The sequence below is a fragment of the Pavona decussata genome, unplaced genomic scaffold, assembly GCF_977016875.1.
Source record: "Pavona decussata unplaced genomic scaffold, jaPavDecu1.1 SCAFFOLD_21, whole genome shotgun sequence".
Lineage (NCBI taxonomy): Eukaryota > Metazoa > Cnidaria > Anthozoa > Scleractinia > Agariciidae > Pavona > Pavona decussata.
Genome location: NW_028145444.1, coordinates 1,018,802 through 1,043,653, shown reverse-complemented (window position 1 = coordinate 1,043,653; position 24,852 = coordinate 1,018,802). Strand labels below are relative to the sequence as shown.

The 24,852-nt window shown below is 38.4% G+C and overlaps 2 protein-coding genes across 4 annotated transcripts in view; both read right to left on the bottom strand.

The window, feature by feature from the left end:
* Positions 1-15,587, bottom strand: part of LOC146486104 (fibroblast growth factor receptor 2-like) — a 55,754-nt gene extending 40,167 nt beyond the window's left edge. For 2 of the 3 annotated variants that reach the window (XM_085098233.1, XM_085098219.1), the window contains exons 1-9: positions 15,218-15,587; positions 13,237-13,536; positions 12,763-12,908; positions 11,939-12,158; positions 11,282-11,534; positions 10,584-10,735; positions 8,888-8,998; positions 7,801-7,991; positions 7,494-7,616 (exon numbers count right to left, since the gene is read on the bottom strand). In XM_085098233.1, the coding sequence (XP_084954359.1) occupies positions 7,494-7,616; positions 7,801-7,991; positions 8,888-8,998; positions 10,584-10,735; positions 11,282-11,534; positions 11,939-12,158; positions 12,763-12,908; positions 13,237-13,536; positions 15,218-15,335 (1,614 nt within the window). In that variant the 5' untranslated portion in view covers positions 15,336-15,587. Of the gene's footprint in view, positions 1-459; positions 1,891-3,274; positions 3,375-4,374; positions 4,475-4,840; positions 4,882-5,497; positions 5,569-7,493; positions 7,617-7,800; positions 7,992-8,887; positions 8,999-10,583; positions 10,736-11,281; positions 11,535-11,938; positions 12,159-12,762; positions 12,909-13,236; positions 13,537-15,217 lie in introns of those variants that run through there. The other variant, XM_085098227.1, reaches the window with a different exon arrangement.
* LOC146486103 (fibroblast growth factor receptor 1-like) overlaps positions 1-19,322 on the bottom strand; it is a 94,708-nt gene extending 75,386 nt beyond the window's left edge. Inside the window, exon 1 of the mRNA XM_085098142.1 lies at positions 18,661-19,322. Coding sequence (XP_084954268.1) covers positions 18,661-18,688 — 28 coding nt within the window. The 5' untranslated portion in view covers positions 18,689-19,322. The remainder of the gene's footprint in view (positions 1-18,660) is intronic.
* Between the last annotated feature and the right edge of the window lie 5,530 nt (positions 19,323-24,852).

Below are 24,852 nucleotides of genomic sequence, written 5' to 3'. Positions count from 1 at the left end.
GCTACTTACTTCCATCAAATTGGCCTTTTGTTTTATACAGTGCTGAAATCATATCAAAACGTCCGACTGTCGCATAGTCTAGCTTATACTCAGTTTAAGCCATCCTCACAACATCAACACATCTTCTTCAGTTATTAATTGGAAGAAAAATTAAAACACATCTTTAATTTCTAAATTCGTTTCTAGTCCATAATCCTGCCAGTCATTTTATATTTTTTCTCTCTGTTTTTTGCTAAGAAATTTTCTATGATATCATATAGTCTGAGTCAGTCATGCAGGGCTTTCAAGGTGGGAGGGTGAGGATGAAAAGGAGGGTGAAAAAAGATAAGAGAAGCCTAATAGAAGTGCTTTGATTTGCGCTTTCTATCTCCTATGCCCCGTTCACACCAAGGCTTAAACAAGTTTAAAAGCTGTTTAGTCAAACAAAGTTTCCTTTACAAAAGCTGCTTTCGGGTTTTTGCCGACTACAGATTTAGCACAAATGAAGGCATAGGTTAAAGTTTACTAGAATCCTATGTCAAAGCCAATGGTTCAGCTTTCTGTTACCAATCTTCATTTCGTTAAACCTGGTTTAATGAAACTTGTTTTGTTGGTGTGAATGGGGCTTACTAGTAACATAAAAATGATCGAGCGTTGGTCAGGAAAAGTTAAGAAAACTTTTAAGAAAATTGCTGACATTAAATGAACGGCCGCTTAGGGCAAAACTCTGCAAATTATCCAATAAATGAAGTGCTGTCTAAAGTCCTGGAGAAACCATTAGTAGTCCGTCATTGTTCTTAGGGATAGTAAGACGAGCTAAACACTCGAGAGAGCTTTTAGCGCATGGTCACGTGCTCACGTGAACGGCTCTCAGAACAGACAACAATTTTTAAAAACGCCGGATGAATTTGACCATAAACACAATAGACAAAAAGCACACTGGGTTGCATCTGACGTAGAAACGGACGACAATGTTAATATAGGAGAATGGTTATGAAACCAAACAAGTTTCTTATATGTTTTTGTTAACATTTTTGGCCTTGATCGTGCACAAGCCACAATAAATTTTGAAATGTGTTGGAACAACTGGCCAATAGAAATTAAGTTCCGGTTAAAATATTCATCTGTAGTGTGAACGTTAAAACAAAAGATTGTGTACGTCGCGGCCCTTCCAACCTAAATTGCAGCACCTTTGTTATCAACTTTGAACATGGCAAGGTTTCATAACCAGTCCCTCAATTAACTATGCGGACAACTAAAGAATTTTACTGATGAACTGAACGCTCCGTTTCAAGCTATTAGGATCAGGTTCTTTTAAACTACTAAAACTATGAGCAAACCTTTGTGTAAATGATACCGTAGGGCCCTCCTTTTTGTCGTAAAGCTCTACGATTATTCTCTGAAAATTCCTTAGAGAACTTACCGCAAGAATAAAATATGTCTACAAAGAAGCCAGTTTGCAAAGCTCGTTAAAGTGAGCCCAGCCAAATTAGCCAAATTAGGCATTCAAGGCGCAGTTCACAGTCTCGTCGGTTAACAATCGTGCTGAATCCCCGAGAAATGATCTTGGGAGAACCTTCGGGGGATGAAGTGTTCTTAAAAATTAGTTTTCATCCATGCAAGAGAAAAACATAGTAACACTTCGATATTAAATGATTTGAATTTTCATGTCTGCATCGAAATTCAGTGACCAGCTGTGGGTTTTTATAATCGACGCTGAAACGTAAGGCATCCTGTCCTTCATCCAGTCAGCCCAACATCTAGAATTTGGTTGTTCGACGCTGGCCGATGAATGCCCTTCCATCACGCCTTCCTACCTCTCTTCACCTGCTCTTCCCTCCCCTCCCATCTCCCCTAGAAACGGCTTATATCGAGGCTTCAGTCCTCATCGTTTATGTTGGCATAAGGTCTCTGAAACAAATGGAACGATAAAAATCAATAAATTAATCAAACAATCAAGAAAGTTAATAAGCCGCCGAGGGATAACTTTTCTTTTGAGGTAAACAAGACATTTCTTAGACTCGGTTAGTTGGATAGTCAACCCGTCTTTCAAGGTAATTCAATTGAAAACGCAGTCATGAGTTTGCAACCAAGATTTTCCGACGATTGAGTGAGTGCTCCGGGTAAACCTGTGTATGAAATTACTTCAAACTTTAGCGCGATTCCCTCCCGAATGCTTTAGATCTTTAAATTTCTTCCTTGAATGCTTTCAAACTTGCATTAAAGATATTGTCTTGAGCCCGGTTGTTCAAAAGCTGATTAAAGTTAATCCACGATTAATATAAAAGTTAATCGCTCGTTAAAATAGCTTGAAAGGCTAATTTCAAGCTGATAGTGAAGAAACGTCTACGTCAAAATTGAGGGACTAAAACATTTTGGAAACATCTTTACTTTAAATTACTTTATTTTAAATCAAAGTTCACGTTAACCCAGGATTAAGTTAATCGGTGTTTGAATAACTGGTCCCTGAGTTTTAAAGGTCTTATTCTCATGCAACCTTCTGAATGAGTGTTCCCTTTGTTTTAATTGTTGGTGGAGTATTTGTTTTTCAATTGGCGCACCTCTTATTAAAAGACGACAGTATTTAATTCAAATTGCTCGCTACGAATGAAGAAATGGAATAGCCCGGAATTATTCCTTTCCGGCTGTCTATTGCAGATCGACCAAGATGAAACAAAACAAAACAAAAGCAATTTTATTTGTTTGATTATAAGTCATGGCAAATTCTTTCGACTTTTTACTCATAGATTTTATTTTCACTATCCTCCATGTCGCGCCTTGCATCTTGACTCACGCTTTTTTCCATAAGCTCCAGTCACCTCGCTGAGAGCCTTATTCTATCCAACTCTACAATTTTAACAAAATGGCGATAGGCCTAACACAACCACCAATGTTGTAATGTTTCAAAGATTTCGACGTGTAATGAAAACCACAATTATATTACAGTGTTTACTCGGCATTCCAGTCCAGTCCAGTCCAATCCAGTCCATATATTACAATATGCCCTGACGAAGGGCAAAGACTCCAAATGTCAGTTCTCGAATCTCTTTACGGTGGCCAAATTAACTTACCAAAAACAATCAGTTGGATAGTCAAACATTTAGCTGAGTGGTTTATCAGTCAGTCAGTAATTCAGCCAGTCAGAGTAGCGCGTCAGTCAATCGGATGGTCAGCTAGAAAGCCATTTGGTTGGTTGAGAAGCATAGTTAATGCATTAACTGAAACCAGTCTGTGAGAAACGGTGCATGAAAACAAACAAACAATCAAACAAACAAGAAGAACATTTGATACACACCTTGTATTCTCTTAAGTACGAATTTAACTGTTTAGTTATGACAGCAAAGTTTGGCCTCATCAATGGATTTTCTATCCAACAGGAAGACATTAATCCGTATCTGCAAATGCGGCAAGAAAGTATGTTTAATTTTTTTGGCAACATATTCGCATTAACAAAAAATGTTATGTAAAAACAAAAAAAGGAACTGAAAAAAAAAAAATCATGTATTCTAGTTATTGTTATTATGTTATTATCCTAGCTATCTTTGTTTGTTAGAGCGGTTTCCAATTGCGTGTCGTAAAACCAAAACCAAAGTAATTACTCTGGCCAATCGCAACAGAAAACAACGCAACACAACGAGTCAATCAGAATTCAAAGCAAATACATGTAACTGGCGCCAAGCGCGGGAAAACGCGTGCGGCCAAAACACGATTGGTTTTGGTTTGAATTCCCATTGGTTGAGAAAGTTGCCCGAGTTTTGTTAACCAATCACAGAGCGTAGCAATGCAAAATCAAAGCAAACACGAAATTACTTTCCACACTCAATTGAAAACCGCTCTAGTACTTATTCACTGGTATTTAATTACTGTTACTGTTTATTATTTGTAACTAGTTATTAGATTCATTGTACCTTAAGCAAAGTTTTGATATGTCCCTCTGCAAAATCTGGAACGGTCGGCAAATAGTGAAATCCCTGATCATCTCGGATTATTCCGAAATACGAAAACTAGAATTTTTAATTGGGCTCAATTTAAACTTTAGTGTAACATAGGCGATGCGTGACTAAACAAAGGATTGATTAATTGATCGGTAAATTGATTGAACGATGGATTGATTAATTGATTCCGTTTTTCCCAGTTTCTCGTGATCCCATGGAGATTCTCAGCTTCTTCGTGGCTCTAACGAGTGAAGACTTAATGCAATTGTGTATGCCCGGTTTTCTCCCTTTGCTTCTGTACTGGTTCTCGTCAATTTTTTGCTTTTAAAATTCCCACTTGTCTCAACTCGAGTAACATTGAAATTGAACGGTCTTTCCATATCTGGACTTCCTACGTGGATTCGAAAATGTAAAAAGGCGATCTTGACGGGGACAATTGCATGAGAGTTATTAAACTTACAGCTCGTCTGAGCAATGTTCAGGACGGGCCATCCGGAAACCCAAAGACAGACAGGCGATAAGGTCTGGTGGAGTTCTTATGGTAGGGTATGGCTTCTCTCCTAAAACGGAAATAAGACACGTGATGTTAGAGCGGTTTTCTATTGAGTGTCAAAAGTAATTTTGCGTTTGCTTTGTTTTCGGATTACTATGCTCTGTGATTGGTTAACAAAACTCGCGCCACTTTCTCAACCAATGGGAATCCAAACCAAAACCAATCGTGTTTTCGCCTCACGCGTTTTCCCGCGCTTGACGTCGGTTACATGTATTTGCTTCGAATTCTGATTGGTTGGTTGTGTTGTTTACATCTGTTGCGATTAGCCAGAGTAATTACACTGGTTTTGATTTAACAACACTCAATTGGAAACCGCTCTATGAATGTGATATTGATTACTGTTGATGACAAACAAATTGTCATAATCACTTACCGTATGTGGCGATTTCCCATAAAACAATACCAAAAGACCACCTACAAACCAAAGCAAAATTATATATACCAAACTGAATAAACGAAAGCAACAAATAAAAATTGCACCAAGGAACCTCCCCTTATAGACACCAGCTTACGGACACATCCTTATTACGGTGAGCAGACATTGCAGAAATGTCACCAGTCTTTGTGTAAGTAAATATATGCATTTTGAACATCACCCTTCTACAATCAGTTATTCCTGCCCCCTTTTGGTGTCAATGTTAAAGCGATGCGACTGTAACAACATTAGCTATATAAGAAATGCACTGGCAATTTTCTCCTTGATGATCGAGACACAATGAAATACATTCGTTCCATGTTAGTTTGGATATTTTATTCAGTAAAGGATAGTAAGTCAATATAGGGTCAATATTGCATGAGGATCATCCTGACATAGTACCGTCTCTATTACATTGAGCCTTTCGCGACTTAGACGTGTTACAGGCCGCGCTTATTTTGATCAAACTGAGTACAAAAATCAGTTTGGATAGTGTATTATTGACAAACATGTTGTTAGACTTTCAACTCGGCTCCAAAGGTACAAACTTGGCATAGTTGTGACCCATGGGATCTAAGTAATACTGATCGGTGATTGCATGACAGTGTTACTTACACGTCACTCTGAGAAGTATACACTTGATCTTTCAAGGATTCTAAGGACAACCATCTCCAGGGGACTTTACCCTATTGAAGAGAAAACGTGATCAGTACACCTCAACAGCCGGACAATTCCTGTACAAACATCATCAGAGAACTACAGTCGAACTTAAACTGCCACCCTCGGGGAATGGTTAAGTGACCGCTTAATACAGGTGGAACGGAAAAAACATCGAACACAATAGAAACGCCATTTCATTTCACATTTGGTAACTTTAAATGTACAGTTTATACATGCACAAAAACATTTACAAAATCACCTTATTGGTTAAGAAACTGCAACGATAAAATGGAATTACAAAGGACCTGATTGCGTAAAAATGGACTAATAAAACATCAAGTCAAGATCCTACAGTCAGTATTGCAGGTTGTTAGAAATTCAGTTACCTGGCAGGCTATTCGTTGCTACTCAGATTTGAGTGGTTTCGTCTTAGAAAGTGACCGTTTGAAACAGGTCAAGACAATAGAAACAGCTTGTTAGGACTTAGTAAAGGGTGACCGCGACCATTTCAGTACGTATAGAGCTGATCACTCGAAAGAGTTCAAAAACCCATAGTAATCCATAAACCCATTGACCTATCAAATGGTCGATAAAACATCACGTGCAGTGGTTTTAAAACCCGATAAAAATTCCTTCCTTATTAGTACGCGGTGTTAATAATTTCCTCGTATGCTAATTTCCAACGTTCACAAAGCATCATTGTTATAAACTCTCTTGACACGCGCTTTTCCAGGATTGTTTTTGAAGCCGTTCAAAAAACTCGCAGCCCGTGTTTTATCGGGTCAAAACCACTCGGCTGCGCCTCGTGGTTTTAAATCCCGATAGAACACTGCTGCTCGTGTTTTAACCATTACGTAATATTATAGGAAAGAGAGTAGCAATTTTCGGGACTTTGACAAGTGACCGTTCAAAGAGGGTGACTGCTTAAAACGGCGCTGCTTAATACAGGTTCGCCTTTATACATCTAGTATTTTGGCTATGTTCACACGGGACCTGACGGGTTCTGATCTAAAAATCGTGGCCTTTTGTTCATACGGGACCTGCTCATCGTACCGTCAATCCGTTCCCGATCAGGTCTGATAACTGGACCTCCAAAACAGCAGGTCCAGTTTTGGAACCGTTTCGGTCCCAAATGGAAAACACCTGGACCAGTTCCTTTTGGCACCAGCAGGGAAATTAATTAAGCTTGGGTACTAGTTGAATTTATCGTACTTCGGTCTAGAAGAACACGGGGAGCTAGGCAAATAGTCGTTGTTTTGGTCGGCATACTTCTTGGTATAAACGCCTTAAGGCAGCTGACCGTCCTCCATGATGGCTGTTAATACAATTATCCATCGGAAATTTCGGAAGGATATCTTTCGAGAAACCTTCCGATAATGTCTTCATATCTCCTTTTAACAGTTTAATTTCCCAATCTTTTCCGTTTGAAGCCTAGCCAGAGGCTTTGTAATCTATAAGGGATAATTCATCGTCCGTCCACCTGAAGGCTTTATTTCCTTAGTGTCGATTTAGCCTTCTTCGGCGTCATTTTGAAAGCTTCAACGTGCATTCTGCGCATGCTAAACTGGTAGAAACAGCTGCTTTTCTTACTTCGATTCAGTACCGAACCATAATAGACCGGTCCCGTGTGGCCTGACGTTGATAAGCGGAACGGTGACGTGTGAACAGAAATGGTCCGTTCCAGGATAGGGTCGGATCCATTTGGGACCGGTTCCGTGTGAACATAGCCTTAGTTAAATATTTTAAATTATTACAAATTGTAGCATCAAAGTGTTAAAATTTGTTATAGCTTTGCTCAGTTTCAATTGTCTGTTATCTAATAATATGTACACTCATCTATAAGTCGATATTGCGACGTATAAGATGAAACTCGGTAGCATTACAAAAAGGAAACACTTTGTCCTCAACTTAAAAAATTGTATGAATCTATTTATGATTCATCCCTACTTACACTGGACGTTTTCGTGTAAACTCCATCAACTGCAATGTCTCGTGCCATGCCAAAGTCTCCAACTTTAGCTACAATGTTCTCGTCAATGAATATATTTCTGGCTGCAAGGTCGCGATGAATGCACTGAAGAGAAACGGACACTGATTTTTACGGTTGGTACGCGGGAAAATGCTGTGATTTCAGGCCAAATATTTTGGCAATAATAATAGGTGAGATTATATAAGTAATAATTTTAGGTGAGATGGATGCCTAGAAAATGTTCTCGCCAAGCAGAAGCGAGTAAACACATCAATGCAACATATCCTACCTTTCTCTGCTCTAAATGACACATTCCTGAAGCGATTTGCAATGCTATTATTAGCAACTGGCGGTCGTTGAGGCCAAAATGTACATTTTCATAATTCTTCCCCTCTCCATTGATAAATTCGACCCTCTTGGACCTCAGAAAGTTCATTAGGCTCCCACCAGAGATCAGTTCAGTAACTACAAGAATCTTGTCTGAAAAGCATATGATACATAAGTCATGTGTAAGGACATGCAGACAGCCGAAGGTTCAACTCCTTACTCACTGATACTAACTTGTACAAACTGGAAGCCCGGAAGCGGCATATAATTCATGGCAAGGTTACTAAGGTACGGGTGACTATATGGACATTTAGGGTTAAGGTTAGGTTAGGGTTAGGGTTATGTGGTTGACTGTATGGTACCTTAACATGAATTTCAGATACATAGAACTAAAAAAATATACCTTTTTTTTTTATTTCATAAAACAATGGTAAACCAAAGGCACAAGACTTCCCTTATTGATACCAATAAGGTAGATAAATAAGCTAAGTTAAACAGGACTTTCTGCCAGGTTTCTAATGCTTGAACTTATAACTTTCGGTTCAGGCCTATTTTTGCGATACTTTATAACGCATAGATTGTAAATTTCGTCGCGTCGTGTGCTCGTATCAGTGAAAATAGTTGTACTGAGTAGACTAAGATCACTTGTTATTTAGAGATTACTAATGGGTCCATTATATTTTGTGAAAACAGGTTTAAAGTATGTAGTTATATCTATAAGATTGGCGACTTTTTGAAAAGTTGTTTGACAACAATTTGATATAATAATGATTACTAATTTGACTTTGTGTTTCCAGAGCAAAAAGATTTTGATAGCCCAATTTTTCGAAATTTGCATTTTGTTATCTTCTTATGAGAAATGTTACGTTTACTCTTGTAATTTCAACATTTTTACACCATTTTGATACTTATTAATACCCAACCTCCAAGTCTCACTGCTTTAGGCTTAATGGCGTGGAAATTGCCAACACCCTTTCAAGCTCAGAAAAAGGGGTTTTGATTATTTTTTAACTGTGGACGAAGAGAAATGTTGTTTGGTTAAAACTTACCATTCTTTGTGCAAGCCCCGACTAAATGGACTATGTTCGGATGCCGCCCGGCTTGTCTTAACATCTTTATCTCACTCAGAAGTTCGGAGTTGTCAGTCTCACTTGAGGAATCTATACACAAGAGGCCACAAAGTCCACTCAATATTAATCTAGTACGACTAAATTTATCTAAGAATAGTAAAACGTGCTGCCAGAAGCTCACTGATACATGCAGTCGAAAATCAAACAATCAATCAATCAATCAATCGATCGATCCATCCATCCATCCATCCATCCATCCATCCATCCATCCATCCATCCATCCATCCATCCATCCATCCATCCATCCATCCATCCATCCATCCATTCATCCATCCATCCATCCATCCATCCATCCATCCATCCATCCATCCATCCATCCATCCATCCATCCATCCATCCGTCCGTCCGTCCGTCCGTCCGTCCGTCCGTCCGTCCGTCCGTCCGTCCGTCCGTCCGTCCGTCCATCCATCCATCCATCCATCCATCCATCCATCCATCCATCCATCAATCAATCAATCAATCAATCAATCAATCAATCAATCAATCAATCAATCAATCAATCAATCAGACTATCTATCCTTCAGATGCAATGTAAGTTACGAAAATTAAGCCGCGGATGAGTTTTACCAGCGGACATGTGACATCAGAATACAAGTAAACAAGTTGAGTTCAGATTCAGTAACTTATCGATGACATAATTGGGCTCTGCAAGCGCTGTTGGTTAGCAAAAGCGTAACATTGTTTTGTAAATATGGTCTAACTGGGTATCGGTGTTGGGAATCGTGTTTCATTTGCTTCGCATTGTAAACCTGCCACCATTGGTGGACTACAAAGGTTGCATCTCTTTGTTACATTTGAATATGGCCTGGCACGGAACGCAATCGAGTTGAGTAAACACATCTGGTCCCTAAAAGAAGGGGGGATGCGGGATGCGGTTGAACTTGAAGGGAAACTTTCGCTTGTGTTTGCAAGTTGACAGGAGTTCATTGCGTTTGTTGAGCGTTGCCATGTCTGGTTTATATAAAATATAGAATTTCTCGGTGTTACAAAGGTTACATCGTTTGGTAAGATTGGTGTAGGATTTCCTTGGCTAGGATTTTCCAGGAGAGTGAGAAGTCTTTCTTTTGATCTTTTGTTCAACCGCATCCCTAAGGACAAATCATAGACTTACAAATATAGCTTCCTATTGTTTTCTACTTTTGAATTTTCTATTTTGTAACGGTTCTTGTAACGGTTTTTGTCAATATCCTATTACTGATGTATATAAACCCCAGCGATGCTACAGTGTATATAGAATTTAACTGATGAGTAGACCAACTTCTCGTTGGTCCACGAAACAGTACTGTATAAAAGTCTATATGAAACGATATTGAGTAGACAAGTATTGTTATCACCGCTCCATTATTGTTGAGCACTATCCTGGATTTATCAGTGTGGAACTCACCTGAAACTATATATACATATATACAGATTTTAAAATGAATAAAGTTCCCTACAAATTGCAATGTTGTTTCGTAAACGTTCTTTGAGTGATGTAGAGATTCAGGTGAAAAAACAAAACAAAAACAAACAAACAACAACAACAACAACAACAACAGAAAAAAGGCCGTGGGCATTTTAAAACCACATTTAACCACAGAACGAAAAGTGAAATTTTGAACAACGGTATTCCTACCTTTCAACTCCTTCACCGCTACATCAAAGATTTGTCCATCTTCTCCGCGATAACGACCTTTGTAAACAACTCCGAACTCCCCTTCTCCAAGAATCTCATCGTGAAGCAGCTCAAGTCTTTCCAGGTCAATTTCCCAGTTTTCACTGGTGTCCCTGTAATAATTTCGGGAAATATCACCATTAGACATTTATTTGGGAATACTTTGGTGTGAATACTCAACGTTCGTGGAATTTTATGTTACCGTAACAACCATATATTGATAAGCTTTTCTTTCTGAAATTGAAATATGTTCCTGTATTTTCAATGAGAAAGATTGATTCTCAAATGAAACTTTCATACTTTAACTGTGCTTGTTGAGTCCTTTCCTGATAAGTAGTAATCACCTCTTGGTCAAATTTGGTGACTTTATGACGTTTTAAGGAAATCAAGAAATCAAAGATCACGGACCCAACGAAACTTTCGTTTAGAAATCATGACACGCCATGATCTCCAGTTGTAGGCCTCAGAGGAAATTTTCTGTTTGTACTATTCACCTTTTAAATTTCAATGTCATAACTTCTAACTCTCGGAGTTTTGACGAGGGTGGGAAAAGGGGAGGTGGGTGCCTCCATCTTACTCTTGTTCTTTTAACAAAGCAACACCAAAGACAACAAAAAAGTAAAAGTAGTCTAGATAGGTAAAGAAGAGCATAATGATACCTTTTGTCGTCTAAAACAGTGTCTGAGTCAATGAAAATGCTTGCATTTCCTTCGGCGCTATGATAAGCAGTATCCTTGCTCTGTAGGTCATCAATCCTTGGCGTCTGTCTTTTTGATTGATGCATACCAGAACAGTCTACTTGTTGTTCTGCGTTTTCTTTCTTTCTAGGTTTTGGTGGTCTTTCAGGAGGCAAATGAACATCATTGTGTGTAGGAGGTAACTCTCTCTTTGGCAGATCAACACGGAATGTACCTGCAGGCAATTGAAACGGACTATTTGAGCTTGGCACTCGAGATCTTAGATTAATTTATTTTCGAACAGTATGAAAACGTACAGAATGAAGATCTTCTTCCATAGCTAAAGGATAAGACTTTGCGAAAAGTATCAAATAATAGATATTTAAAATTTGTGGAAAATAGTTCGGGGAACTTCAAGATTCATTATCTTTTAAAGGACACCAGCTTTTCAAAGCTAGACTTTGAAATGCAGGTAGTATTGGCCCCATCAGAAATACGCAGTATATACGTTACAAATAGGCATTCATTATGGTAAGGAACCCATGGCTGTCTAGTGAACGTCTTTAAACAAATACAATTTATTTTGAATTTTGCTTTGCGAATGTGACCTAAATGTTGTTTACAAATGCATCACTTCACCTGACAACAGCTCTGTTCTAGGACCTATCAGGGGCACGGTGTCGGATCCTCGAGCCGATAAAGGTGAAGCCGGGCTATCGATGGTATCGTAAGGGTGTTCTGGCATCTCTTCTGAAGGTATGGTGGTAGACTCCGATGACATTACTTCAGCTTCCAATGACCAGTGTTCTTCGGAATCCGTCGAGCGAATGGAGACCATAGTGAATTCTGTGTCACGTGGCTGAAAAAAAAAAGAAGCATTTCACTTTAGAAAAATTATGAACCGCTTAGTTTCTACGCATGTGCGATAAATGTCTACTCGGTTTATGTCGCTTGTTATACCTATCGAAATGTCTACTACACATTGACTAAACGGTTAATGTGCAAACATTGTAGCAGTCCGAACTTGCACTCCGGGTATTGTCAATTACTTTGGAATTTTTTTTGTTGAATGGTTATTCAAGCATCAAGCATTCAAGAATACCATTAGAGAGGTTGGATTATGAAGTAAGCCGCAACTACAGTGGAAAACAAAACACATTTGACAACAGAAAGAACTAAATCAAGATAAGATGTTACTGCGGCCACTAGGTGTCGGCTACAGATCAGTTAGTTGGAGTGCTGCTTTCAAGAAAACTAAGATCTTGAAATCGTTGTTCTCTATGTTCCTGATCAGTAGAAAATGACAGTAAAGGAGCCTACTTGTAAAAGAGCAATGATGTGTGGTACTATAATGTAACTGGGTATTATAATTCGAAGCGCGCGTTCTAAGAGTAAGTAGCAAATTATTCCTTCGCAACGTTTGGATTCGAAGCTTCTTCATGCATGGCAGACGTGTTGCGTACCTCATTAGAACGTCTTGACCGAAGGTACAAATACAAGGCACTGATTCCGCAAATAGTCAACGCTACGACGATGCAAGAGATGGCAATGCCAACGATATTTTCATTTTGCGACGCTGATTCGTATGTAGATGGCCTTGGAACTGAAACTGAAAGAAAGAAGACACCACATGGGTTATAATTAATTAACCAATGTGTTCGAAGTTCATATTCCTGTTCAACGGACATGGACTAAGAAAGTAAAGCGATAAATTTTTTTTCATACGAAAGCAATCCGACCCTAAGAGCAAGGCATTGTTGTTGTTTTTGTGGTGATGGTATTGATGGTGTTCGTCAAGAATTGTTACTGTTAAAATAATTCTTATTGTTCTCCGTCTTAAATGCATGCCATGTGCGTTATCTACGAGGAACTGTATAATAGACAGTGAATGAATGGTGGATCTACTCTAATTTTCGTGATAATCTGTTTCCTCTCACCTGTATCCTCCTGATACAAGAAAGCGGCCCTTGACGTCTTTCTTCCAGCACTGTTCGTCGCGACACAGTGATAACTGTCAAAGTCCTCTCTGGTTACTCTTTTTATAACAAGTTGGCTCTGACCCTTTTTTATATCTGTTATAGGCTGCACCGTCGGCTTGGTTTGTGAAATATCTGAGCTATTTCCGTTTATCCAGGTAATTTTTGGCTTGGGACGGCCACTAACTCTGCATGTGAATGTCACGTTTGCACCAATGCTCGCATTTTGAATCTCTGGAAAAATTCTTGGTGTTTGAATGTCTAAGCAGCAGAAATAATAGAAATATGTCGCTACATTAACACCAAATATCCCAGGATACGTTGTTATGGGTACCTTCTTTGTTTTAAAGACGGTACCTACTTAAACAGAAGTTTTTTTTGCGCAATTTATGACTGTGCGGGAAAAGCAGTTCTTAGCAAGGGCTATTAGAATCCAAAAAGGAAATTGGGGGTAACCACGCATTTTTTAGAGATAACTAGGCAACGATGATTCTAAAAAGCGCTAAAATTCAAAGCCGTGTATGGCATTTTTTTAAATTAAAGATTAACTATCTCTGAAAAATGCATGGTTACCACCAGGTTTCTTTATGAATAGAAGGAGCACTTGCGTTAAGTTTTGCTTCCTCCGCATATTAAGAAACCTTGCAAAAATATCCCTGAATTAGAAGGCACCAACCATAGGAATCCATGATATCTCGAGATGCACAGAACATATGCACAGTAATAAAAGTAGGTACCTTCCTTGACAAAAGTTATTAATTAAGAACCTCGTCTTGATTAACATCATCAACTTCTTTTTAAAATCAATGTATTAAAAAGAGCGCAGGATCTGCTATCTAAACAGTTAGGCTGTGCTGAAAAAACTTCGCTTTCACTGTTTTGAAGACATCACGTCATTAACTTTTTAGTCCTTCCTCTAACTGGATAAAGGGGAGTTTTCAGTCACTTAATAGTTGACTTAAAAATAATTACGACGGACAGGAGAGACACACGCTATATCGTATTAATCAGTATCAAGACGAGTTTGAAACTTTAACAATTAGTCGTAAGAAAACACCTTTATTTATGCAATGATACCGTTATATACTCTTTCAACCTGTATGAACCTTCTCCCTATCTAGTGCGTGTTTTATTTATGTCTTTTCAGACCGAAGCATTCATAGTTTTATCTATAAAAATTGGTTGCCATGGCTACATTAGAGTCAATGGGCACTAACCGACCACATCAACATTTTTCCAGATAAATTTCTGATAAAGATCTAAAGTTTCATGGGATTTGCGTTAATATTAGGGAGCTTTTATCGAGCATTTATATAATGTATTTATGTTGTATTTTTTGGTGAATGGCAAAATAAATGAATGAATGAATGAAAAGCTTAAGCACAGACGTTCGTCAGCCACGGACGGCAACCGGAAGTCGAATGTTTCCTTTTTTGGCGTGATTTTGCTCCTTACCAAGGACAGGAAAAGCTCTTGTTGATGACTGTGGCTTGACGTTACAAACGCGATGGCGCGAAAACGTTCCAAAAAGAGAAAAATTCCATTTTCGGTATCCATCCGTGGTTCAAAAACGTCTGTGCTTAAGTTCCCTATTAAATAAACGTATTGAGGTTCAAAGTTGTTGGGGGCAGAATCCCCCCATCCGGTCTAGATAGGGTTCAGAATACTAAAACTTCCTGCAAGAGACTATGAGGTAAGAGAGCCAATCCCTGTGCTCCATGATAATTATTTTCAATCTTTTTTTAGTTCGCGCCATGCTATTTTGGGAAATTATAATCCGCCATTGAGTTTAAAATTAAACGACGCCACTCTAACTGACCAATAAGATGTCGACATTCAAATAACAACGCAAACAAAAATAGATTGAAAAAATTTTCATAGGAAGAGGGGTATGTATGGGGGATTCGCTCTCTTACCTCATAGTCTCTTGCTTACTGCTTACCGATGGGAACATCAAACTTCTTCATGGTGCAATGGCCATAGCCACTGCTTGCTTTACAAGTGTAATTGTCACTGAGGTTCCTTCCAATAAAGGCGCCAAGAGCAAGTGGACAATTCATATCGTTTGCTGAACCACTCTCGATCGAGCATTTACCAACCTCTTCCTCTGCCGAATTAAACCATTCGATTTTCACTGGTTTGGAATTCCTCAAATTTTTCCATCGATATTTTTCATTTAAACGTGCAGTACAAGTCAAATTTAGGGAAGTGCCAAAGGTCCACAGATGCACTGATGGATTTGCGGAGATTTTAACAAAGGGAGCACCTGAAAAGGCAAATCAATAAACTATGTTATCGAGTGCCTTGCTTAGACAAAGCAGCTGTGTTGAAAGTAAAATCAACAGCATGCATTACGTGCTTGCAAACTTTTAAATTCAAGGTTTTGGGGTAACAAATTGAGTGAAATATTGCTAAGAGTTGCAGCTCTTTTGACGAACCACCATATACTGCCCCAGTAATAGACAACTACAAGTCCAAGTTAAATAGACCCAAAAGAAACCCACGATGAATCCAAAATGAATTATACAGCCATATTATACGGGACCAGTCACTTATAACAAACGTCAATTAACAGACCACTTCGTATAATGCGTTTACTTATAAGAAGATAAATTATGATGAAGTGGTTGGATGTAAAGACCAGTGTGAAGTGAGATGGCGTTTCGTTAGCCTGAGCAGACTAATGCCCCATTCATCAGGCGGCACACCAAGAGCTACCACGATTTAAGTTAAACAAAAGCAAAAAATAAGCAAGGAACCGCACAACGAAAATGCTGCAGGTATACGCAGGATCTGTAAAAGATCTAATCAGCCAAAATATAAATGACTCAAATTTCTGCAAGACTGGACAGCGACATGATAGAGACCAAACCGAGAATCAACAGAATGCGACAACCGTGGACAGCTGTTTCGAGCTGGTTGGCTCTCGTATGCACGGTGTAGCACAGCAAAAAGTAGAACACCAACGCGAGTCGAGTGTTCTACCAAATGCACGTGGTAACCGATTTCGGATGGGTCCAAATTCAGACATCTGCCCACGTCATGGCGCGTGACTACGAACAATGAACAAAAGAACTGAAATATCATGTCGCTTTTGAAATGAGTTAAATGAGAAAAGCAAAACTTTCATTCACCGGTACATGGCCAAACCATGTTAAAAGGTACAGCGTATCGGAGCTAAAAAGATCTACGGTCCAAAACATAAAAGCAAACAATAAGCAAGGAACCGCACAACAAGTCACGTGCTATGACGTGGACAGATGTCTGAATTTGGGCCCATTCGAAATCGGCTACCACCACAGGCCGCCCAAGCTCAAGCTGTGAGTTGTGGTGATCATATTGCGTAATAGTGGTCACGGCGCAAATTTAAGAGTTTGTATGGGAATATTTACGATCGGGTTTAAGAGGTAAAAATTCCGAAAATTTCTCAATAAAAATGACATACCTTGTGTATACGGTGTACTGTTTGTTGTTTCTTTGTCTCCTTTTGCTAATTTGAGGTCATTTTAGCGCGAAATTACATGTGCTAGTACCGTACTACGATCTAATGCGCCCCCCCCCCCCCCCCACAAAAAATAAAATAAAAATAATAATAAAAAAATAAACGCAACGACCAACGCAACGACCGAAATGAGCCAATCACTCGAATCCTTAGAAGTCACGGCATTTAAGTCACAATGCAACAAACCTATAAAAACACTTCAACAAGAATTTCCTTTCCCTAAGTTTCGACGTTCTGAAGACGACCAATGCAATGTCTTTTATAAAATCATGTCCATGGAACTACATTCATTTGACACCAGAAAAAAAATCATATCAGTGGAGCATATCTGAAATACAAAACAATGTGCTAAAAGCTCGAACGTTTCAAAACATGCCTGAACCTGTAAATCACACAATGACAATGCCACAATCATCGATAAAGGAAACGATCGCACCAGAAAGACACGGAATCATGGCACACGGCCAAAACTGACGAGGCAATATTTCATTCTTTTGAATAAACATTAGCTTAAGCACCTTTAGTATGCTTTCTACGTTCTTTCCTTACATGAATTTTTTCTACTTATGCATATTACTCTCCATATTTAAATTTTTCTTTGCGGTTTATTTCATCACGCATTTTTATCTGTTGAAGACAGTAGACTGACTGTCGAAAGCTTATAATTTTAAAAATCGTTTTACAAGAGAACGCTTTTACATATATTGTTTAAGCATGATTTGTTGGTGTGAATGGGGCTTAAGTTACCATCAGAGTCAAAGGACTTCTACCCAGGTTGTTGAAGCGTCAGCCAATGTCACCACAAACAGTCCTTCTCTGGACTACACCTACCTGAGTGATCATAATTTACCTATTCTATACTTAGGATATGGCTCCTAGATTCTAACTATTTAAATTGTTAGAGAACTGACGATAGTGTAAGAAACTACAAAACACCACTTGAAAGTGAACTTTGGCAAACACCATAACACCTCAGCACCAGAAAGGTTTTTGTAGTCAATACAACTTAATTAAAAAAGGAAATGATATCATCTTTTAGTATAGTCACACTTACTTTCTGTAGGGTCTTCATAACATGTCTGGCTTGTGATGGAAGGAAGCTCGAAAAAACAACAGGTGACTAGTAACAAGAAATGCTTGGTATACTGCATCCAACAGAGGACGGACATCATGAAACGCCAAGAAATGTGTTTGATACTATCTGGATTGTAAGATAAAAATATTGATTCAGTAACCTATTCATTGGTATTGCCAGTTAAATTTATATTGCCTTGTTACTTTTCTTTCGGTACGCCTGTAGGATATCATGGTAGTTATACTCCAAATGAAATTCGTTTGGTCGTTTTTTTCTGTTCTTCAAACGTCTGAATAATAATCACATGTAAACTCACCTTGGACTAGTTTTATTTCAGACCACTACCACCGATGGTTTGCAGGCAGGTTTCATGGAGGGTGTTGTAATAAACGCTAATTAATTTTATAAATTTACGCTTTATCGCTTTTCCTTATGTTAAAAACAAAAATAAAATTTAGACTTCTTATTTTCCTTGAGCATTGAATAGAAAATAAAACAGTTTGTATTATTCGTTTATTCACAGGAAAACCGTTGCCACAGCCTTGTACCATCCACGATTACGTGGATTTAGAAGAAAGTTCAAAATAGAAAATTCCAATCGATTTTCAATTTTTGTTTTTGCGCGAAGAATTGATCAATCGTTCGCATTCCAAATGAAAAAAGTACCCCAAGGGAAGCTTGGGAAGAGAGGGCTTGGTAGTGTTTTGGTTAACGTTTCGAACTTGTCGTGGAATGCTGGTCGCGTTTACTTCGGTTGTAAGTTTTCGGGTTACTTTCGTTATGGCAAGCAGCAAGCACGATACCGTACCTATCATGCGAAGGAAGGAGTCTTCCATTTTACATCGCAGCGTCTGACGTATTGGTATTGAGGCTTTCTCGAGCGTCCCAGGCAAGTAACTGAATAATTTCGTATCTACTGATTTTGTCGGGGCCGTACGCAAATTCTCTTTGTGTGATCAGCATTCTTTCTCGCCAAATCATTACCCTGCCCACCTACCAAACTGCGAAGTTGGTTGCATGGCAAAAAATCTATAAAAGACGAAGACTAACCAGCAAATATAGCCGTAGTTTTTGTTTTCATTTTACAAACAACACCGACAGTTCAAGCATACCAGTCCACCCCACAACTTCTTTGGCGCACAGTTCCAGTTAATCGTTTGACAGACGATTTTCCGCGTAAACCCAATTAAGGATACACTTCTTTTAGCAACAAACTGACTTCAGACTGTGTTTTCCGCTGCGTCACAACAAGATCTTTTACTCGACGCTTACGTCGTCAGATTGTGAGCCTGACTTCTCAAGACTGTTAAACAAGTTCCCGCCTCTTTGCTATAACTATAAATTAAACTGTAATGCTCATGTTTTAATATTAAAGCTGCAATACTATAGGGAAAGACTTCTTCTTTCTCCCGTTATCTGACACACAAAGAATTCAAAATAGAACAGATCTTCGTCCACGCTAGAATTCGCCATTTTCTCCTTGGTAGTTCCCAATGCAATTTTCACTCTTCCAAGATCCAGACCTTTCAGAGCCATCCCATGACGACAGGAAGTGCTGACGTTCTTCCGGTCAGCGAAAGTCAGAAATGTAAATGACACGAAAACGAAAAAGAAAACAACAACCACAAACAAAATGCATGTTTGTTTATATAAACTAAAATGTATATTAGTATTCGGTTTTCGAAAGTCGTGGAAACGACAAATAAAAACAAAACTTCGAATTTAAATTATTTTTTACCTGTTCGTAGGAAAACGAATGCCCTCTGGATGCACGCATTGAAAGGCCGGTGTGTGAGCGTAAAACGTTGAACTCTTTTTATTGTGAGGTGGATTTCTCCTGGAGCGTAATTTATACGTTGCGCCTATGATGGATGTGAATTTTTAAATTAACTGGCTTTACGTCAGTAAATTACGCAAATAAAATAAAAAGCGATCGATGTATAAACGGCTTGAGTTAACGTAACAGTCGAGAGCTGTTAAACTTTAAACGTTTAGACAAGTTGCCCACACAGTCTCTAATTTCGTTCGCGTAGGTTGTTAAGCCATTAAATATATTCACGTCCGTGCGCAAAAAAAAAAAAAAAAAAAAAATCACCAGTCCACCAGTTACGTTAGCAGCTCGTAGATCCGTGTGTCATCGTCCCTTTCTTTCACGCAAGGAAAACCGTCTGTACGTAAAATGTGCGCCACATTGGAAATCCACCTTTAGTTAACCTCAGAGAGGTAGTCAGCCCTGATACACACCACCTATCGCCGTGCTTACGAGACTGATTGTCACCAGACTTGCTGAAAAAGTATGGAACTGGAAGACACATTTCGTGTATCTTGATGCCTAATGCGTGCCTTTCTGGGTAATCTGCTTTTTACGCCGTTATGGCGTTTAGCGAAATGCTTTTTTGCCTAATACCTTTGCGCGTGATACATTTTAGCATGATTCCTCGTTGCGTGACGTCTATTAGGTAACACAACTTCTCAGATTTCTTCTTTGTACTTCCTTCTTTGTTTCAGTTTGTTTAACAATTTCGTTTTGTCATATTTATTATATAGAGGTACAATCGTAGATTTGCCTCAAATCGAAAGACCGCTATCGCCCATGTTATGTCGATTCAGAGAGCTTGTCAGTTACGACGAATGTAGTTTCTTAACAAGTGTTTAATATTCAGTTCAGTTGGCTAAATCAATATACGCAAGAAACATGTCAATCACTTTTGCTTCTTTTTTATTGCTGGATTTTTTAATAAAATTAGAAAAAAAATATGTTTCCCGCAACATAAACAAAAAGGCTTTCGCCGCCTTTTTTCCTTGAAAACTAGGATATTCAAGGAAAAGCACTTAAAAAACCTGCTATAACAAATGTTGCCAAATATCGGCTCCAAATGAATAATTATTACTCTCCAGAGAAACAACAGAACTTCCATTATACTTTGATTCCGTGGACATGTTGCTCACAAACTAAAAACGTTGCCATCCAAACCCGCTTCAATAAACGCACCACGAATTTGATATGAAGCCGCAGTAATGAGTCAAGGGATACATGATCACGAAAACAAAGCATGGATAGCTGAGCACGGAAGTCCTAACTGAGCTACGTGAACTAAAATGTGAATAATTATTTAACTCCTTGTAAAAACGATCATGCATATCATTTTCAAAAACCTTATCATTTTATAACTGATCGACCTCGCATCTCAGAAGAGTTGTGAGTAATACTGTTGTGATTTCCTCTTGTTGTAAACAGTATTACTTCTTACAGAGAATCATGGCGAGAAAACAAAAAGCGCGACTTGCCTCCTCGATTACCGTAGTTCAGATGGTCGGCGAAGCAGATGGTACTTATGCAAAATAATGTAGTGCGTGAAGTAAACAATCTATTGTGCTGTGCCGCCACTTTCCCTCTTCCCGGAAGTTAATTCCCTTCAATATCCTTCTCAGGTCATTCAACTGTTTTTCAAGAACCTCAGTAATATTTTTCAACTGTTACTTGAGCACGTGGCTATACTCTAATCGCTACGTGTCAAGGAGAACGTTATCAGTAAACAGGACTTAAAAATAAAAAGAAATAAATTTACTCAATTCCCCCTACCTCTCTCTGAATGATTTAAAACTGTGGACAAACTGTGATATGCCCAGAAATACACGCTAATGAGATGCATGAACCGTATGGTAGATGTCACAAGGTGTCCCCTAACCTTAATTCTGACCAAAACACAAACGCACGATATATTTTGTCAAACATAAAGTCATATGTAAATGACAATAAAAGGTCCGTCTTATGTAAAGTACCCAAATTCAGGGTTAGGTGCATTTCTAGACATAAGTGGACAAACTAGAAGTAATCGTGGATTAGTATACTATGTTCGATTCTCTGACTGACTATTTGCATAGCCATAAAATAGGCCTTAGTGCGAGATTTCGACCGCGGTATTCTGTCGTTAAGCAGTGATTCAGTTTCAGTTATAGTTGATCTTGTATCATGTGCGCTGCACAACAATAGATTTGGTTGTAGCCATGCACACAAAATTAAAAAAAAAAGTAACTATACAACAGACAGTCCAGAGCCACATTACTTCACTTTCGATCTATTTACTGCTACTTATTCCAGCAAAGAAATGAGAGAGTTTATTACGCTTTAGTCAGGGTTTACAACAAGCCCTCAATAAAATATATAAGGGAAGGGCATTACCACCCTTGCCCGTGTAAAAGAAACCTTTGGTAAATGATTCACAGGCATATAGATCCTGAGGAAAAGGGCTTTACATAAGAAAAAAAAACCCACAATGTTACTGTTATTCTATGAATTTAACTCGTTTATACTTTTTTTGAGAGAGCAGCTCTAACTCCAGACCTTCAGGTAAGTAGAGGCCCCCTCTTGTCGAAATTTTGACTAGCTTCTCTTTTCTAAACAAAATGTCCAGGCGCCTCGGCCGGATGGACCTGGGGGAATGGGACCCACGGCCAGCCCCTATCTATCAACTGAGTTCATATGACACAAAGAACTTGCATATCAATATGAAATCATTTATCGGGGGATCTCTGCAGGTTACTCGCCTTAACTATTCGAATGTTTGGATCATGCATTTCATGAGTATCAGTGCTTCAGTTTTGTTTTAACACCAAGAGATTCATTACAAAAGCCTGATTTCGAAATCAGTGACAGCAAATATTTCCGACCACAACTATACTGCTGCTATATGATTGTTGTGTTCTTTACCGAATGACTGCGCAAGTTAACGTTTCGATGTGAACAGGCCACCTCTTTTAATAACAAATTATTTTTACATTGTCCTTCTTGCCTATACACTGGACATTTTTGTCTTCGTTATAAGTTCCCAGAACTACACAACACCCGAGACAAGATGGAAAACTACACTACTCATGATTGTTAGATATCGGATCATTAACAGAAACAGACATCGCAAGTGTCACACATTAAGCATAGCTTTGCTATTTCTTCAAGTGAAAAAGTAAAATTTGTCGTTCGCCTTTTTTCTTTAACAACAGTTATTCTATATATTTTTCGTTCTCTCGTACCTATTTTTGTGAACAAACAGTGTAATTCTTTTAATTGTTGTCAGTAATGTTATTGAGAGCGGGTCAAAGAAATGGTGCCACCTATAAGTTGAATGGAACTCATTATAACTCCTTCATGCACCTTTTACGAGCGTTTATTAGTGAGTTATAATGTACGCAGGTTACCTCGCTAGTATGCTGCTTACGAGAATGGAAATCTTAGAACAATTTATTAAACGTCACGTAATACCAAAAGGTAAAGAATAAAACTGGCAAATCCGAAATTACAATTTGTTTAAGCTTGGAAAGGTACAAAAGTGTAGTCAAGTTTCATCACAGCTATGAAGTTAAAGGTGGAAGTATTTTCCATAACTCATAGAGTAAAGCGAGCACAGTAAATTTACGAAAATTTGAGGTGGCTTACGTGTCTTTCGTTTCATTTGCTTTAGCAACGAGTTACTTCAATAACATCTTATTAGGGCTTTTCCAATGTCCCCGTGACGTAAACTTGGTTGCTCCTGAAGCTGCAGCCAAATTTAGCACACCGATTTAATCTATTCAACTTAATACTACTACTTGTACAGGTAATCTACATAGAATTGAGCAGTGAGTAGCTAATTATATCGTAAAAGGCAATTTAAACAAACGTCATCGTGCAATCCACGGGTGAATGGATGACACGTATCAACAATCCGGCAGGGCGCGCATCTCCTAACGCCATGTGATAATTTGAATTTAATTTGCTGACTAAAAATAGTGGAAAATCGTTCAGCGATTCTTCTAACCATCAAAAGAACAACCACATCATAACAAACACAAGAAAATTAGATTTTAAACAGCTCCGTGCTTACAGGAAGGCTAGGCCCTTTGATTGAATACCAACTTGTGTTTTATGATTGAAATAACGTGTGTTAAAAACATACCACTAAAACGTACTTTTAAATGCACACAATATGGCTTATAAATAACGCATGTACACCATCAAAGCGTATTAATAGCACAACACCATTGCATCATCGCTGCAAACAGGTGGATTAGAGCCACCAAGAGTCAAAAACCGTTTGCTCGATTTTTCTTAAGACTTCCTGCCTTTCATCAATCGAGTCTCAACATTTTAAATTCAAAAAAAGAATGTACTTTTATACAGAAACAGACTGTTATGAATTCTGTTTAATTCCATGTTTTTCGAGCTGAAATAGTTAAAAAACTATCAGGAATATAACAAACACAAGAAAAGGTACAAGGTACAGCAATTCTAAAGTAGTTTTTGTCTTTCAAGTATCCTGCCCTGACAGTCGCCGTATTTTAATATCGTTGTACCCGTTTTGCCCATATAACTTACCAGATTGATAGACGTTTGTGTGTTTCTTCACTAACCGAGCGCTTAAGCCGTTGTAACTGTCCCTGTAGATGATAATGAAATGTTGTTCGTGTTCTCAATACACAATGACCTGAGGAAACGTGAAATAACTAATTATATCCTAAATCATTTGGCAGCCGATTATCGGTTTGGCTGACGCAGTTTGAATTTTTAAATAAAACTACTTTAACAACACACCATAGCTTTTGAGGACATCTCGCATAAATGTTTATAAATTTGAGCTTACCAGTTTTTATTATCTGATCGGTTGTGGAGAAAAGTAAATATGATTATCATGCGAGACAAGAAATTTGAATCTAAAATTCCTCAATGCCGGTGCATTGAATTTTGGTTTCCGAAGTAGTTATTTTCGTCGGGGGCTCAAGTTGTTTATGTACTGAAAGTAGAATTTTATTTTCATGCACGCAATAAGTCTTTGCTGTTAAATAAATTAATCCAGAAAGAGCTAGAGCTCACATTTCTTATATTGTCTATTCAGTGGATAAATTAACTTCCTGTGTCAATTCAATGCGCGGTGCATTAAATTTTGGTTTCCGAAGTAGTTATTTTCGTTGGGGCCCAAGTTGTTTATGTACTGAAAGTAGAATTTTATTTTCAGGCACGCAGTAA